This window comes from Euphorbia lathyris, chromosome 2 (genome assembly GCF_963576675.1).
Source record: "Euphorbia lathyris chromosome 2, ddEupLath1.1, whole genome shotgun sequence".
NCBI classification, from domain to species: domain Eukaryota; kingdom Viridiplantae; phylum Streptophyta; class Magnoliopsida; order Malpighiales; family Euphorbiaceae; genus Euphorbia; species Euphorbia lathyris.
The window spans coordinates 82,680,753-82,697,625 of NC_088911.1; the positions used below are offsets into that span (position 1 = coordinate 82,680,753).

The 16,873-nt window shown below is 35.5% G+C and overlaps 1 protein-coding gene across 1 annotated transcript; it reads right to left on the reverse strand.

The window, feature by feature from the left end:
* Positions 1–666: 666 nt before the first annotated feature.
* On the reverse strand, positions 667–13,512 carry LOC136218732 (enhancer of mRNA-decapping protein 4-like). Its single transcript, XM_066005801.1, has 12 exons — positions 12,461–13,512; positions 10,202–10,251; positions 9,973–10,129; positions 9,625–9,843; positions 8,236–8,364; positions 6,063–7,589; positions 3,472–3,831; positions 3,270–3,389; positions 2,714–2,884; positions 1,942–2,106; positions 1,718–1,843; positions 667–1,207 (listed from the first exon to the last, which is right to left on the reverse strand). The coding sequence occupies exons 1-12, from the start codon at positions 13,250–13,252 to the stop codon at positions 899–901; spliced, it is 4,125 nt and encodes a 1,374-aa protein (XP_065861873.1). The 5' UTR covers positions 13,253–13,512; the 3' UTR covers positions 667–898.
* Positions 13,513–16,873: the final 3,361 nt, after the last annotated feature.

Consider the following 16,873-nt stretch of genomic DNA (forward strand, 5'->3'; position numbering starts at 1 on the left):
AATCTCACTTTTGATCCTTACACTTGATTGTTTTTATTTTTTTATCCTAAAAAATAATTTTAATAAATATTTTTCTTTTATCTTATTATTCGATTTTGGTATTTATTTTTAATTATTTTCTTTTTTAAAATAGAATATTTATACATTTTCTTTGATTTATTTTATTTCAGTTTCTTCGTCTTTTGATTTTAATAGTTGAATAAATTGATTTTCATTTTACATGTAATTAATTTATTAATATAGACACATATATGTACAGAAATTATTGTTAAAAACGCAAATCTAGTTTATTACTTCATTTGAACCAAACAGCCACAAAGAGAATCATGGGTATACCATTCTCTTTGTGGAACTCAAACAAACAGAGAAAGGAATTCATGATCATTCCATTCCTTTCTTCTTGTTTCCCTTTCTTGATTCTATTCCGTTACCCCTGTACGAACGAAACGGCCCCTAAAATAGTTCAGAGGCAAATACTAACAATAACAACAAATGTCTGAAAGAACCCGCCACAAAATACGAAATTCTGATGCCTGCATTGAAACTCCCACAATTTAAGCAAAATTCTAAATTAAAATGAGTTAAATCAGAACTTCTAGTTTGTTGCTTTTTTTAAGCTGTTTTTTTCTTCCTCTGGTTTATGTGAACCTCATTTTGAGCTAAGAATGCAAAAAGAATTCTACATTGACAAAAATTGAATATTTGCACTTAAAAAGAGGAAAGTCTTAAAGAGCTGAACTAATTTGTTTGTATCTAGAGACTAAAAGATCTCTAATGAAAGAGGATAAAGTAAATATACCTTGAGAAAAGAAATGAAAAAGATCTAGGACCCATCAAAGATTTGTACACTTCCTACCCCTAAACTCGCTATATTTTGCACAATACTGAAAATGGATAATCATTTACAGGTCACCAGCATCGAGTTGATGACATGCATAAGAACCCGAATGGTTCCAGTATCAGCACCGGTGATTGTAGGCAAACTCCGTTGATGATGGAGGATCTGATATACTTGCTCAAAGATGGGTCGCACATGCATCGAGATCATTTGATCAGCTGGATTTATGGCAGCTGCAACGTCTGTCATCCATGCCAATTTTCGAGCCGTATCTTTGCTTACATCACAAGCCAGCTGCTGGAGAAGAGACAGCAATACTCCCTGGCTTAATGGCAGAGGATTCATTCCTAAAATTCCCCGCATATCAACCTAGCAAAAGCAAATAAAGCTGCCTAAGTTAATTTCAAAGTTGAGACGGAACAAATCACACTGCTCAAGATGGGTGTACTAGCTAAAATTATTGAAAGCTCGGCAATGAAAAACCTTATCTAATAAAATGATTTCAAGCTAGATCTATGTTTACCATGAAGCTATGATTTTAAAGCGCTTTCACATTTTGGAAACTGAAACTCTTATATTTTTTCAGATCATGTTTCTGTAACTTAAATTAATTGGATCTCGTATCTTAAAATACTATACATTTCCCGAAGCAGACCACATCACATTAGATCCCTAATTTTTTCTAGATCACCTGCGAGCTTTCAAAATAAATAGATTTATAAATATACCCTCATATTTTATTGTTCACATGTTTCTCCACGTTTCTATTTCCTATGTTTTTAACAAATGAATTTCCTGATATCCATTTTCGTTTCCATGCAATATAGAGCTAGATATCACGTTTCATTTAACACAACATTGAAAAGTAAAGAAAGAGACCTGAGAACATAACCAGGACACAATCGACACGTCACTTCTTTGGAGGGCAATGGTAAAAGCCTCATCGTATTTGCGTTCGGATACCAATCTTGATAGCTCTTTTGTGGGATCCAAATGTGTCTCAACCTAAATTGTTGACAGAAATTCTCAGAATTGCATTCCTTAATAAGGGCAAATGAAAATGGACTCAACAATAATATCGATTACATTCGTAAATGGCAAACCTTTTCATGGAGGCCAGCTAAAGGTCCATTGCTCAATTGTGTGACCAAGGGATTAGCTGCACTTGAGTTTGCACCAGCAGCCACAAGAGCTAACATCTTCCTTTGACTTTCAGCCAATTCCCCACTCAAGGACTGAGTTAATGATGAAGCTGAGTTGATGGTTTCCTGAATTTCACAAAACAGCAGTCACGTACAACTCTTCTGATATGCCTAACTTGAAGTCCAGCATCATTTAAAGAAACCAAATTTTCAAGATCCTTATTGAAATTTACAAACAATTAGGACTTCAAAAATCACGTTTCTAGACCCACATATCAAATTACTAAGAAGCAAGAACACAAAAACAGCAGTCACTTACAACTCTTCTGATATGCGTAACTTGAAGTCCAGCATCATTTAAAGAAACCAAATTTTCAAGATGCTTTTGAAATTTACAAACAATTAGGACTTCAAAAATCACCACGTCCAAAGATCCACATATCAAATTACTAAGAAGCAAGAACACAACATGCTGAATTGAACTGGTTTCTTGACATGTTGAGTTGCCGACCAGTACTGTCAATAATTTCTCATCTAAAGGAAAGATGCTAAAATCTCCATATTTTGACTCACTCCTTAGAATTGCATACTACTTGGTTGCAAGTAATATTTTAACACTTGAATTCCAAGTAAATGGACATCTATTTTCGCCATTCAAATTATGAAGCCCTAAAATTTAAGTCACCACCTTGTTGGAAAAAAAAGAAGAGTTCTGTGGCACTAGAATACATACCCTTAAAGCAAGGGCCAACGAAGAATGTGTAGATTCAAAGTGTTGTTGAGCTGCAGTTGTATGTTCAACCATCCCTTTTCGAAAGGTGGCATCTACTTGCTCAAACATAGCTTTGCATGACATCTCAAAGGCAGGGACAACTGAAGCTTCCAAACCTGTCTTCAAAGCCTCCTGCATGTGAACAATGAAGTTCTATCATTAATAAATCGGACACAGCCAGTCCAAACCAAATGGCATAACCATACAACAGGAAAAAAAAAAAGGTGTCTCATTAACAAAATGTTATTGCAAAGCTGTGTCCCCACTAAATAAAATCCTGGTAGGAAGCTCTGCAGATGATTCTCCCTTTTCAACCAGCTTGTACAAGTGGCTCAATGCTTGTACAACTGGCTGCTCTGAACTTCAAAGCAGCAGCCCAAAGTTGCAAGCCTAATATGTTAACATGTGCTCCTGAATATTTTTTTCTCTCCTCAGAATAAAAATGACCCTCAATTTCAGATATATCTTATTCAACCATTGAAAATCATGCTGGATTTCAAGTTAAACTCAGGCAAACCTGTAGAGCTTGCTTTCCAGAAGTTTGAAACTGTGCTTGAATTTGCCTAGCAACAGTGGCTTCAAGTTTTGAATTAACTGATTTCTCGAGTTGATTCACCGCCTTATCACCTACCCCTCTCTGCAGTGCAATGCATCAGTAACAAAACAAGCAATATCATGCAAAAAAGGTGAAAAACGATCACCAAATGAAAATTCCGAACCTGGAATGTCTCAATAATAGTTGAAGATATTGTCTTCTCAATGACAGGAGACATCGTTCGAGCTACAGCTTGTCCAACTGAAGCTAATTCTTTCTTCACTGCTTTCTCTAATATGCCTGTCAGGTCCTTGCTAACAAAATTAGAAATCAAACTTGTGATTTGCTGTGTTCGATCTCGCAATAACTTCTCATTCTTTGTGCTCTCTTCTTGAAAACGAGCCCACAGTGCATCAGTATTTGCCTTAACAGCTTTCTCAATGCTCCGCCCTAAAGCTGCCTCCAGTCTTCTACATTCTTTTGAAACAGGCACAGCAACCATATTTGACATCTGCTTCTGCATCTCTCTTTGGCTGGACACTAACTGTAGGAAAAAAAGAAAAGAAAAGAAAAGAAAAAACTATGAGCAAAGCTTGCAGCCATTAATAATAAGAGCACACTAACATGACACCATCCTGATCAATGCAAACCCAAAAGCCAAACTTGTAACCCAGTTCTATTTGCTCTATATATATATGATCTCAGCAAAAGAAGGGACTTATGCCTGGTCATTTTTTATTCATCTATTTGAAGAGAGACACGTAGGAGAATGGGTAGAGGATGCAGCTTTCGAACAAATAAAAACCATCATAGAAAGGTCTAGCACTATTAATAGAAGATTATATTGTGGCTTTTCTGTATATCAATATATATTATATATATGGGATAAGGTGCAAAAATGCCTCTAATGTTGACAGTCGAGCAATTTTACACCTGCCATCTAAATGGTGCGAATTTTTACTCTTAATGTTGGCAACCAAGAGCAATTTTACCTCTAGCGCTGGCAAGTTGGGTCAATTTCAGACATCATTAAAAAAACACAAATATTTTGTTCTCATATTCTGCATCAGTTGCATATTGGTTCTAAATTTTTTTAATTATGTTTTTGAAATTTCATAACAGAATTGGAGATTAATATTTTAAAATTCGACAAAATATTTGGATTTTTTTGTCCAACTCGTACGGAACACAGTATAATTTTTTAATTTTTTGTTCACGTGTATACAGATGTGTGATCTGTTGATGAGTGATAAAATGACATAAGTATGCAGTGGAGATGACAAGATTTATGACTGAAAAGACAGAATGATGAATTATTTCTCAAATTGACCCTACTTGTCAACGTTAGGGGTAAAATTGCTCTTGGTTGCCATGTAAACAGTAGGGGTATTTTTGCACCTTATCCCTATATATATATATATATATATATTCAACAGAATTTGTAATCTAATCAAAACATTTGTTCCATGTAAAACAATTAAAATATGTAAACACATTATGCACTTCTGACAAAATGGAGTGATCACATTGCAACCTTGAAAAGTTCTAAGCAGCAAAGCAATAACTTTGGTTCCATGCCTCGGCCATTAATTCTTCTAACTTTCTAAGCTAGTAATGCAGGTGTTAGATAATACATCATGCTTATTTTCTGTACCAAATACTCAATGCATAAAAAAGACCCTATGTACTTCAGTTGTTTTATTTATATATAATATTATGTATAAATAAAAAAACATAGATAGAAATACATCTCTGCTATTTCTATATTTAATTCTTATTTAGTTATATAGAAGCTTTTAAGTTCTATTAAATATTTTCTATATAAATGGTTAAAAACCTTTACTGTTCAGGGAATGACAAATGCAGGGGGGTACTTAGTATCTATGCCAAACAATGCCAGTGGCAGTTCCTAATATCTACTTCAAATCAGCCCAGTCCTTTTTTCAACCAAGGGATATCTTCACCTTTGGACTACTTGTTCCTAGATTATAAATGCTAAGAAAATATAGAACTTGTAAATTTGCTCATGGTGCAAAACTCCTTTTTCTTTATATCATGTAAATATCCTCTTTTTGCTAGATTCTTGCTGTTAAAACTCGGAACTTAGGCCAGAGGTTGTTATGATCCTTGGCACATTTTAACAGGGGTATAAAAAAGATTCTAGGAACCTTCTTTCTTTCCCTGATTTACAGGTGCACTATGACAAGGCAACAATTGGTAGTCACCTCAAAAAAGTTGGTCTTGCCAGCATAATGATCTCCAGCACAGTCCATCACACCATTTTTTAGAAGTGAAGTGAATGTTTTGCATTATCTGATACTCAGAGAATTTCAACTGGTCATTATATGAGTTTCTTCCTAATATACCATACTGTTCTTCAATCTGCAAGTCATTTTCTAACAGCTGCATGAAATCTCTTTTTTTTTTCTTATTATGACTTAGCAGCGGTTTTTTCCCACTGGTTACTCTGTATACAAACCATAGTTAAAATAACTCTTTATTTGCCCCCCAAGTCCCAACCCCCTTCCACTCCAAGGAAAAAAAAAATAGCAACAGGAAGGTGCAATAAATCGAGGTCTCAAACCTCGATCAAATAAGATCGCCGATGGACAATTGAGCTATTTACACATAGGATACAATGTAAGTGTACAAACCTATCAGCAAACCATGTATGATGCATTTGAAATCTCACGAACATTGAGGGTGCTTAATATCACATAGTAAAGGCACACAAATATGGTGCATGGTTTTTATGTCCCACGTGTAAGCAATTACCTGATTAAGCATCTCCTGCATAGCAACAATTTGAGGTATGGGAGATTCCAATGACATATGACCAGCAGGCCCTGCTGGTTCATTTGAAGAATCTGTTGAATCAAAAGCACTTGGAGATGGAGAAGATGGACCTAGCACTTGAGAAATTTTCCCTTTCTGCTTTTTCCCCTTCGAAGTTGGATTGATTGATTGCTGAACTATAGTGGTCATACTTGACTCTGAAACTTTTTGATCTTTTGCAGAATCATGGGCTTCTTCCTCGCCTGCATTAGAAGTTTGGGCAAGAAACTCTGCTGCACCAGCCCCATCTCCTTGGGGTTCCTCCATATTGTAAGTTTCTGCTGAAATGGCACGACATTCCCTGGCCATTTCAATACCCAGATCTGAAGCCTGGGAGCAAAAGAACTTCTCCTTATTCTCTGAAATGAGTGTTTTAGGTTCTAACCGTAGACCAAATTCATCATTTTGAGTAGATTTTGTTTCGCCAACTACTTTAACCTCAACTTCTGCATTATTGACATCACCATTGACAACTACATCCTGAATGTCTGATTCAACCTCTATCTTGCCCTCATTATTAGGAGATGGAACACCCATTAAAATCTCCGATGGAGTTATCAGATGAGTTGGGTGTTTAAACATGACAGGTGGATTAAGTATGCTAGAACTATCATCTTCTGCACCTTTCTTTTCATCACTTTTTGAATCACTATCCAAGGATGGAACATCAGTTAAATTAGCACGCATTGAATCCATTTGCTGGTCAACTGAATAATCAATGACTGGTTGATGTGAAACTTGGTCACCAGGCACAGGGCCAGGCTCAAGCCTTCCTCCGGCTGTAACCTCAGCAAAAGTCTTCCGACTACGGGAAAGAGGAGATGTCGGACCACAAGAAATGTCAACATCACTATTTGAAGGGGTCAAACCCAGAGGCTTGGAATTAATATTTGAAGAAGAAATATCTTGGGCAGTGGACATATCAATTGAAGCAGCACTAACAGGAATGTCAGAGAAGTTACTTCCATGTGAGTCCAAAGCAGCAACTCCTTCAATGTTAGGTAGACCAAATGCAGCATCAGTATCTGACTTCTCAAAACCCACATTCTCCAACAATGGTGGGAAGCACTGGCATAAGTCCAATGTATATTGCTGAATAGCCTGTGTCTGGACACAATAAATCTGAGCAACAGACTGGCCATGAAGAACATCACTAGTTCCTGTTAAACTCAAGATAGGCATAGTGACTGTAAACTCCGATATGTAATCCATGCGAGATGCTGCTGGATTAGGACCATAATCTATATGTATAGCATATATAGCATTTCTCTTAGCATTTGCAAGTAAGAGGAGACCCACTTGGGATAGAGCTACAACTTGGTTGAAGAACGCCTCCTCGACTCGAGGTTCAGCTGAGCTCTTCAGCTCTAAAGTCTGTATGCAATTCAATGAATCAGCATCGCTAGGTAGGAGCCAGCCCTCTTCTTTGGAGGAAACCCAAACCTTCACTTCCCTATTCTGGGGCCCCTGTTCACCAATTTGAAAAATTAGACAAGCATTGCATGTTTATGCTCCAAAGGAACTTTAAGATCGATCTCCCAATTAAATAAGAATAACCGCATCTTGAATTTCAGAGCTTTTTTACATTTGGACCAATCCTTCCAATTTACAAAATTGAGATATGCAGCTATTTTAGGGTGAGATTTGCTAATATGACCATTGACCATTAATACAGAACAAAACTAATTGATCAATACATGGCAAAAAAAAAAAAAAACTCATCTCTCTCCAACCTAAATTCTTTGTCATGGACATTATCTCAAGATCTCTCCCACAAATTAACTTATTTTGTAATGGTTGGATGGAATAACAGTGGAGGCCATAATAGACAAAAGAGTATATTTCCAAGTCTTGACTAGGTTATGCAGAGCAGAACCTGCTTATAAATGATTAGCAACAATTGGAAAAAAATTCTAACCAACATCATAAGTAAAACAATTGGAAAAACGCACAGAACTTTACTGTTTTCATGTCAGCAGCTCAACTATCAAAAAGAACGTTTTATTGTATTAGTAACTCAATGAGTGCAACTTAGATGCTCCACATCTGGCTAGCTAGCAGAAGTATAATTAAAAGATTTTGACCAACAAAAGTAACAATCTCAACAGCATACCGCAGTCACAAGTATGATATGATCTGGCCGGTTGGAAGCAGTGAGGAATGTAGCCGAGTAAACAGATAGGCCATCATGCGGTCTCAAAACCACAAGAGGCAGTGCCTTGAGATCCTCCCAAATCTTAATCTGGTTGCACAAAAAAAAAAAAAAAAAAAAAAAAGAGAGGAAAGAGTCAACAACACTAGAAATAGACTTCAATTCAATCAAAACCAATGGAACATAAGCAAGCATGCATCCATGCATAGATATATTTTAACCACCAACAACTGGAAACACATCATTCTGTAAAACACATTTCAAATAGATCAAACAGAACCTAATGATAAATGACCCTAAAGGGGAAGAACAGAAAGAATTCTAAGAAACAAATTGTAAATTCCCAGAGAACTGCCTCTAATAATGCAATAAGAAAAGGCTACGTAGAAACCCTCGTAAGTGCTTACAAATCAAAATCATTGCCAGCACAATAACGTTAAAGATTCTGCTGCAGAAATAGTGACTAGCAACAATGAAAGATCAGTATCTCCAAAGCATTCTGACAAGTGCTACAGATTAAGGATCAAAATATTGTAAGCTAAAAAAAGTTAAAGATTCTTATATCATGAACAGACAAATGTTTTGTCCATTCTGAAGAATCCTTTAAAATTTAAAATCATTTTGAAAGCTTGGAAAATGGAAGTGCCAACTTGATTTGAAAATTAGTATAGCTATTCAGATTAAGATAAGAGTTAAAGAACCTTATTTAGATGTAAAGACACTTTACAACATGACAAATGATTACAAGGTTTAAAGTAAACAATCAATCGAATAAGCAAACATGGAGAAGTGAAGCCGTAAAGAAGAGAGGGCCTGTTTTTGCAAGAAACAGGATTATCTTACCTTAGCCAGCTTAGAAGTTCATTTCCTATTGAGGAAAATCTATTAGTGCCATTAGTTGGAAAATGCATTTCGAATTAGCACTCCACGTCTATGGTCATGTGAAGGGGAGAAACAGATTATCTACATCATGTTTGGACTTTCCCCAGTAAAAGAGAAGAGTTCTTTAAGGCATTTTTCACTTATAACTCCAACCAGGAATTCAACTGTCCACTTCTCTATGGTTAACAATCTTTACAACCTTTTTACCATTCCTAACCCAATTCTACCTTATTTAGGGGAAATAAACAAACAAGCCAATACTAGATTACAGAATCACCCTTATGATAAAGATAACAATATCAAATATAAACTTCAATCAAAATTATTTTTGAAAAAAAATTCCAATCGAACTTTAGAGTTTTTCACTAAATAAAAAATAAATAAACTCAAACGAAATTCTAGAAAGAAAAGGATTCAAGTAGAAAATAACAGTATTTAATAGAATGAAAGTTAAGGAGAAATACGAACAGTGCCATCCATCGAAGCAGAAACCAAACGGGTAGTCATCCATTGGCACATCGATAAATCAGTCACTTCGCCATCATGCTTGCCAACCAATTGGATACCATCAGTCAATTTGTCAAGAGGACACTGAAGAGGTGCCTCAGATGTATAGAGGCCACCCTTCCCAACCTTGTTGGTATCAATTCTGAGAATCCGCTTACCAACCCCAACAACCAAAATCTCCTGTTAGAAGTGATAGAGAAAGGTCGTAAGTGAGACGATACAAGAACTAAATCAACGGAAAGAAAAAAACAAAAAGGATATGTGTAACAGAAGACACTCTTCCGTTGAGGATCTACAAGAGTTTCATACTTGTTTGTAACAGTGCCAACAAACTCGTGGATTTTTAATTTCCTCCTCCCCGACTATTTGAATGGAAATAACAGTCTTTCCTGTAATTTGTGGCTTATCTTCATCATCTGGACCTTCAGAAATTTTCCAGACATTAAATCTTCCATCTACCCCAGCACTGCATAGAAACAAGTTACACAACCTGAAACAGATCAGAGTAGTAAATTACAAACTAGAGAGAGAGGGATACCTGGCCAAAAGATGAACATCCTCAGCAAAGAAAGCCATGTCAGTGACCCTCTGAGATGAAAAGACAAGACTTTAGATGAGGAGAAAAGAAAAGTATAGGCACCAAAAAGATTTCACCCCATCCAACCCTTTCAGTTGTCCTTTAATTGAATTGAAAAATAATATAAGAATTTAATAGAACATTGAAAGGGAACGTAATGCAGAAATTACAAAGCACATAATCTTTTGTATGATCATGCACACCACTTCAAATCAGCAAAAGTGACATCAAAATCCAAAGTGCCAAGTTGATTAACGAAAACATTATACTAAAGTATACAGCAATTATTATCAATTTCTAACTCAATAGATAAAAGCAGAAGTAGGACCAACACATTATGATAACCAATTTAAGTTCGAAACAAATGATAACCTTGCTGTTTGAGCAAGTAAATGAATTTATTTGAACTCAGCAATCAGAAAAATAAAAGAACAAAAAACTCTTTTGCTTAATAATACCAAGAAAAATGCACACAAGATTCAACAAGAAATAGAGAATAAAATGCAATTCAAATAATTTAGCAATTTTCCATTCAATCATCCAGTCCCTAATGGGACTAACTGCAGAACAGTTCATTCCATTTCTTGTTAGAGAGAGAGAGAGAGAGAGAGAGAGGGAGAAAATGACTATAGAGCTTAGAGCCTTCACCCCCCCAAAAAAAAAAAATCTGCAATTCTGTTCACAGCTATTCACGGATCCAGCATGAAATCCAATTAATCAGCGTCGCATTATGTAATGAAAGAAAGAAGAGTTGAGCAAAGATGCCTCCTTCATGTGCAACTACATTGATTCATACCCCTACTGATAATAAATATAAACAAAAAAAGAGCGACCCGGTGCACTACGCGTCCCCGCTAAGCGAGGGTCCGGAGAGGGGTCCCACCACAAGGGTGTACTGGGGGCAAGCCTTCCCCGGCCAATTTTTTTTTTTTTTTGGCAAGAGGCCGCTCCTAAGACTCGAACAGGTCACACGACAACAACGTTTACAGTTACTGATATTTACATAAAAATGACCGTAGCGATGCTGCTTGTCATGCAACAATTGACAGAACTGACAGTAAACAGAAGGCCAGCACTTAAATTTGTTTATTATAATAACATAATACAAAAGGTTAGGGCTGGGAAAATATATTTACTGTTTATTATAATAACAGCAATAGTTAAAAAAAAAAACCAAACTCATCCTGAGGACAAGAAGGATCAAAAATATCACATTACGTAATGAAAGAAAGAAGAGTTGAACAAAGATGCCTCCTTCATGTGCAACTACATTGATTCATACCCCTACTGATATTTACTTAAAAATGAACGTAGCGATGCTGCTTGTCATGCAACAATTGACAGAACCAACAGTAAACAGAAGGCCAGAACTTGAATTTGTTTATTATAATAACATAATAGAAAAGATTCGAGCTGGGGAAAACATATTTTCTGTTTATTATCATAACAGCAATAGTTAAAAAAATCAACCAAACTCATCCTGAGGACAAGAAGGATCAACAGTATCACTCATGGCTGGGCGAAATATATTTGTTGTTTATCCTTTTACCTTATATTTGAATTTAATTAAGAGAAAATTCATATCTCCATCTATTATGCGATTAAAAACTTGAGTTAAAGCTATTTTCCCCACACATAAACTGCATGGCTACAACTACACAATTATTTGGCGTATCAGTGCAGTATGTACAATCATGATCAGCAAGAGCTTTGCTTTTTCATCTAGCATCAAAATCAAGCTTATGTGAACATAAAAAACCAACTCTTATACTGAAGCACTCATTTACAGATGGCAACACATATGCAACAGTCAACCATTGCGATCCTCAAAGAAATATATAAAGTAAATAAATTTCTTTAACTTTTCTACAAAATACAACAACAAAAGACTCAAATATACTACAACAACAGTGAACCCCACAACTGAAAAATATAATCATGATGCTCTTCAAGGCCTTGCTAACTGCAATATGCATATCCGATGGAACCCAATTCCGATTTTGTTAAACTAACAAATAAGCATATTATATAAGGGTGAACAGATTATTAGTACAACTCTTTTTTTCCTTTAGTTCCACAGTGACACTAAATAACACAATTTTTTGCTAAACTGGGTATGGAATGCAGCTTTTTAAAACCAAGAAAGCTATCCTGAAATGGGGAAAGCGGATAAAACAAAAACAAAGAGCTAAAAGCACTAAAATTGGCAAAGAATTAGACCTGAGATTGGGTGCGAAACAAAGACCTCAAAGCAGTATTGATGTTAAGAATCCTAATATTGCCCTGCTTCAACCCGTAACAAATGTAAGACTTGTTGACAGCAATTTGCCGTCCCAAGCAAAGCTGAGGATCCGACGTGTACTTGGTTATGGGAGTAACCTCGAGCTGAGGCTGCACCTCCCCTTGCAACCTTACATCCACATCATAGAGAGCATGATCACCCAATATCCTCCTGCCCTTGGGTATCTTGCTGCTGGGCATCCTAATAGGTCCTACAGCAGGAACATTGGTGCCAATGGATCCTAGCGGTCCAGCAGGGAACTCCATGGAATGTTGAGTCTGTTGAGGAGGTGGCGGGTCTTGATTAGGGGGAGGAGAAGAGCGAAGAAGGGCCATAATTTCAGCCCCACTGCGCTCGTTAGTGTTATTCCGAGGAGAAGGGTTTTGTTGCTGCTGGAGTTGCGGTTGGGGTTGAAGAGGCGGGGTAGGAAAAGAAACAGAACGCTGCGGCGGCATATTAGAAAGAGGAGAAGGAGGGACGTTATGGGTATGGTTATCCATAGGAGGAGGATAAGAAGGGGCATGGTGAAATTGTTGAGGCGGAAATTGATAGGGGAAGTTCGAATTGGTACCAGTAGGAGGATAAGAAGAAGAAGGCATAGAAGTAAGAGGAGGAACCATAAGGTTATGGGGTAGATTTTGATTGTTTGCTGTTGGTGGTGGTGTTGAAGTCGTGGGCATGAAGAATTTGTGCATGTCAAACTGAGGGGTTTGTGGATTTGGAGATGCCATTAAAATGTGAAAAATAGATAATTTCAGATCTAAATTGAAAACTGGTTTTGTTTGATTTGCAAGGTTTTGTAAGGTTAGAAACTCAATGAATCAAATCAACCGGCCATAAAAGTGGTGTTTGTATGTGGGGATTTCCTTTCCAGGGAGAAGAGAAGAGAAGAGAGATCTGCAGAAGAGTGAGGGAAGAAGAAAAACCTCGCGAAGACTAGAACTGAAGTAAGGAAGGTAGGGACTAAACTATCGACTATACAACGACCACAATTAGAAAATTAATTGGAGAAAAACCTAATCTAATTTCTACTAATGTTTGGAGAAAATTAATACATAGACACAAAATATTCTAAAAATTCTAAAATAAATTAAAAAAATATCTAAATAAAGAATGGGAAATTAGTTTTAAGGTTTTTTTTAATAAAGAAAATATATATATTAGGTATGAAAAGTGGTATCACCAATTATACCATTTACGAAAATTTGAATGGTTAAGAATCTCAAATTATTTAAATAAAAAAAGTTTTGAATTGCATCTAAAGGATTTAAAACCGGTGTTAAACAATAAAAAGCTTCTCGATAATTTTTAATAATTTTTTAATTTTACTAAACACTCAATTTCGTCATTGATTGGATAAAGATAAAGGTGAATTACAAAGCCGACTCAATTGAACTGTTTATTTATATATTTAGATCCATTACAACACTTCTTACCAAATTAGACACTTTCAAAATTAACTTTTCTGAAATATCCTTAGTACATATATTATCACTTAACATATCTTATACGGAATATAATTTGTGGAAAGACAGCTGCATAGTGATTTTGTACGATTTCTGCGGCGATTTTGGAGTCATTTTTTTTGTAATTTAATGGCAAGGTCAGCAAGAATGTAAGTTTTAATCTCTTTGCATGTTTATGGTTTAGTTTAGGTTTTTGGTGCGATTTAGGATTTACTAGTTCAGGGTTTGGGTTTAGTAGTTTTTCTAGTGATTTCGTATTAGGGTTAGAGTTATGTTGGAAACTTATTGGAAACTTATTTGTGATGTATTTGCGTGATTGAATGTTAGAAGTCCTCTTATTTCAGCGGGAAGATAATTTCACAGTCATTAAAACCTTCCACGGTGGAAGCAACTGCGAAGGAAATTCATATCAGTCATTTGAATTTTCTACGCAATTGCTTCCACTACGTAAGGTTTTCATGACTGCGAAATTATCTTTGCATGGAGGAGTACCTTCGATGTCTCACACACTATGAAGGGATCGCAGAACTGCGAAGATAGTTGTCTTCGTAGTTTTATCATATGTTTTACAGTTGCTTCAACTATGAAGTATTTTAAGTTGATTTTGTTTCACAGTGCGAAGGAGTTTATAACTGCGAAGTAGTTTTGTTTTCTTGTTTCCCTTACATTTAGTTCCGTTTTTTTTAATAATGTGAAGGTTTCAACCGAGGATGCTTCTAAGAAGGATTCCAAAAAGAGAAAAAGGGGAGTACCTCTTGATGATAGTCCCAAAGGAATTAAATTCAAGTGTCCCATCAGCTTGAATACAAAGGCCTCAATCACGGTGAGGAATGACACTAAGGTAATGAAGAAAGTGAAGAGCAAATTGTTAAAAGACCAAATGGAATGGTTTAAGATGACTTCTTTCGGGCATTTGGTGGATATGGAAGTGTGCACATTATCTACTCTCATATGTCATGGTGTAATAACTAGAGAGATTACTCCACCAAACCCAAAACATAGAGAGATGTGGTTCAATATCAAATGAGTTGAACTCAAATTTGGAGATTGAGAGTACGGACTGATCATCGGGTTGAGATTTTGCGAGACGAAGCCAATTTTGCAAAGGATGGGTCATTTAAAGAAGAATAATAGATTGAGAGGCATGTACTTTAGAGGAAGTCGAAGCTTAAGGCATAAACAAATATATTAAGCTTTCATTAACACAAATTGGCATGGGGAAAAAGACGGTGATGCAGTATTCATGGTGATGTTGTATGTTATAGATAAGATCTTCTTCGCTACTGATCCATCTCATTTAGTGAATATCAATATCATCGACCTCACTGACTTTCCTAAACTTTTTGTGAGTTTCCATTGGGAGTAATTGCTTGTGAGGATACTTATAGGACTATGCAAAGGGCTATAGTCGGTTCATCCAGAAAAGAAAAATTTGAGAATTTCAGTCAATGAAAGATTGATAGCGTCGTGTCATATCTACTAATTGGATTAGCACAAACATTCCAAGTATGATTCATATATATATATATATGATTGATTTTAGATTTGTTTCAACATATTTTAATTGAATTTTTTATGAGTTTCCATAGGGAGCAAGGTTGTAAGATATGGCCTGACCTGACCGGTTCAACCCGATTGAATCGCACCTGGTAGGCAGACCTGTCCGGAGATACTAAAAAATCAACACTAGTGAAAGCCGCTTAAAACTCATTGAACCAATCAGTTGAATCGGAAAACTAGCCACTGGTTAGCAAGTTTCACGGGTCAAAATTTCAGTCTTTTTTTAAGAAAATTTAAAATTAAGTTTAATTTATACCATTAATTGTCAATAACTTATTAATTAATTAATTAACTTGATAAGTTTGTTTGATGAAAAATTGAAAATTTATGCACTCCAATAATTCAATAACTTTATTGCTTTAGTCCTTAGTTATTCTTTCAACTTTTCCATATCGATACAAAGATATTACAACTCAATACTTTCTAATTTTTAATTTTTAATTTTATAATTTCTAATTTAGTTTTTATTTTCTATTTTGTATATCCTATTTGCAATATACCAAAGTGTATTCTAGGATTAGTTTTGTAGTTTTTATTTATAAATTTTTCTCTTCATATGGCTTTCAAGTTTCATGTCAAGTCTGAACAGAAATTGCTAATAAATCTAGGATTTGAGAGGAAAGTTTTAATTTCCAGAATATACTAATCAATCAAGGATTATTAATATTTTCTATTTTAAGAGATTAAATAAAGCAAAAATACTAGTTTTCACACGCTATTTTGAACTTCGGTTCAACCTCGATTGAACCTTAAACCTTTAATCCTTTATCCATATCGGTTCTCTGGCCAGTCCAGTTTTGACAACCATGATAGGGAGTAAAAGCTTAGGAGGAGACTTATAGGACCATGCAAAGGGTTATAACTAATTCATCCAAAAAAGAGAAGTTTGAGAATTTCAGCCAACGGAAGATTGATAGCGTCGTATCATATCAACTAATTGGGTTAGCACAAACATTCCATATACGATTCATATATATTTGATTAATTCTAGATTTGTATCAACATATTTTAATTGAATTACGCTTGAGGTGTTTCACGGGAAACTCTATCCTTTGGAATTGGATTAAAAATGTATATTGTGGTTGATTTTGTGAACATTTAGTATATTATATCATTCAGGTTTCAGTGTTGTATATTATGGTTGATACTATGGACATTTCAAGTTTGAGTATTATATATTATGGTTGATATTGTGAACATACATGTTTGAGTATTGTATATTATGGTTGATATAGTGGTTGATTTTGTGAACATTGCATATTTGAGTATTGTATATTATGGTTGATATAATAGTTGATATTATGAACATTGCAGGGTTAAGTATTG